This window comes from Plectropomus leopardus, unplaced genomic scaffold (assembly GCF_008729295.1).
Source record: "Plectropomus leopardus isolate mb unplaced genomic scaffold, YSFRI_Pleo_2.0 unplaced_scaffold93120, whole genome shotgun sequence".
Classification (NCBI taxonomy): domain Eukaryota; kingdom Metazoa; phylum Chordata; class Actinopteri; order Perciformes; family Serranidae; genus Plectropomus; species Plectropomus leopardus.
Genome location: NW_024702696.1, coordinates 1 through 404, shown reverse-complemented (window position 1 = coordinate 404; position 404 = coordinate 1). Strand labels below are relative to the sequence as shown.

At 61.1% G+C, this 404-nt stretch overlaps 1 protein-coding gene across 1 annotated transcript; it reads left to right on the top strand.

The window, feature by feature from the left end:
• Positions 1 to 6: 6 nt before the first annotated feature.
• LOC121940721 (tubulin alpha-8 chain-like) lies at positions 7 to 399 on the top strand (the record flags this gene model as incomplete). Its single annotated transcript, XM_042483424.1, has 1 exon — positions 7 to 399. A coding segment is annotated over exon 1 (357 nt), but the record flags the coding sequence as incomplete, so codon positions are not given.
• Between the last annotated feature and the right edge of the window lie 5 nt (positions 400 to 404).

Sequence of the window (404 nt, the reverse complement as noted above, 5' to 3'; positions counted from 1 at the left end):
TCCTTTGGAGGAGGAACCGGCTCCGGCTTCACCTCTCTGCTGATGGAGCGTCTCTCTGTCGACTACGGCAAGAAGTCTAAACTGGAGTTTGCGGTGTACCCGGCCCCCCAGGTGTCCACGGCTGTGGTGGAGCCCTACAACTCCATCCTGACCACCCACACCACCCTGGAGCACTCGGACTGCGCCTTCATGGTGGACAACGAGGCCATCTACGACATCTGCCGCAGGAACCTGGACATCGAACGCCCCACCTACACCAACCTCAACAGGCTGATCGGACAGATCGTCTCCTCCATCACCGCTTCCTTGCGCTTCGACGGCGCCTTGAACGTGGACCTGACGGAGTTCCAGACCAACCTGGTGCCCTACCCTCGCATCCACTTCCCTCTGGCCACCTACGCCCC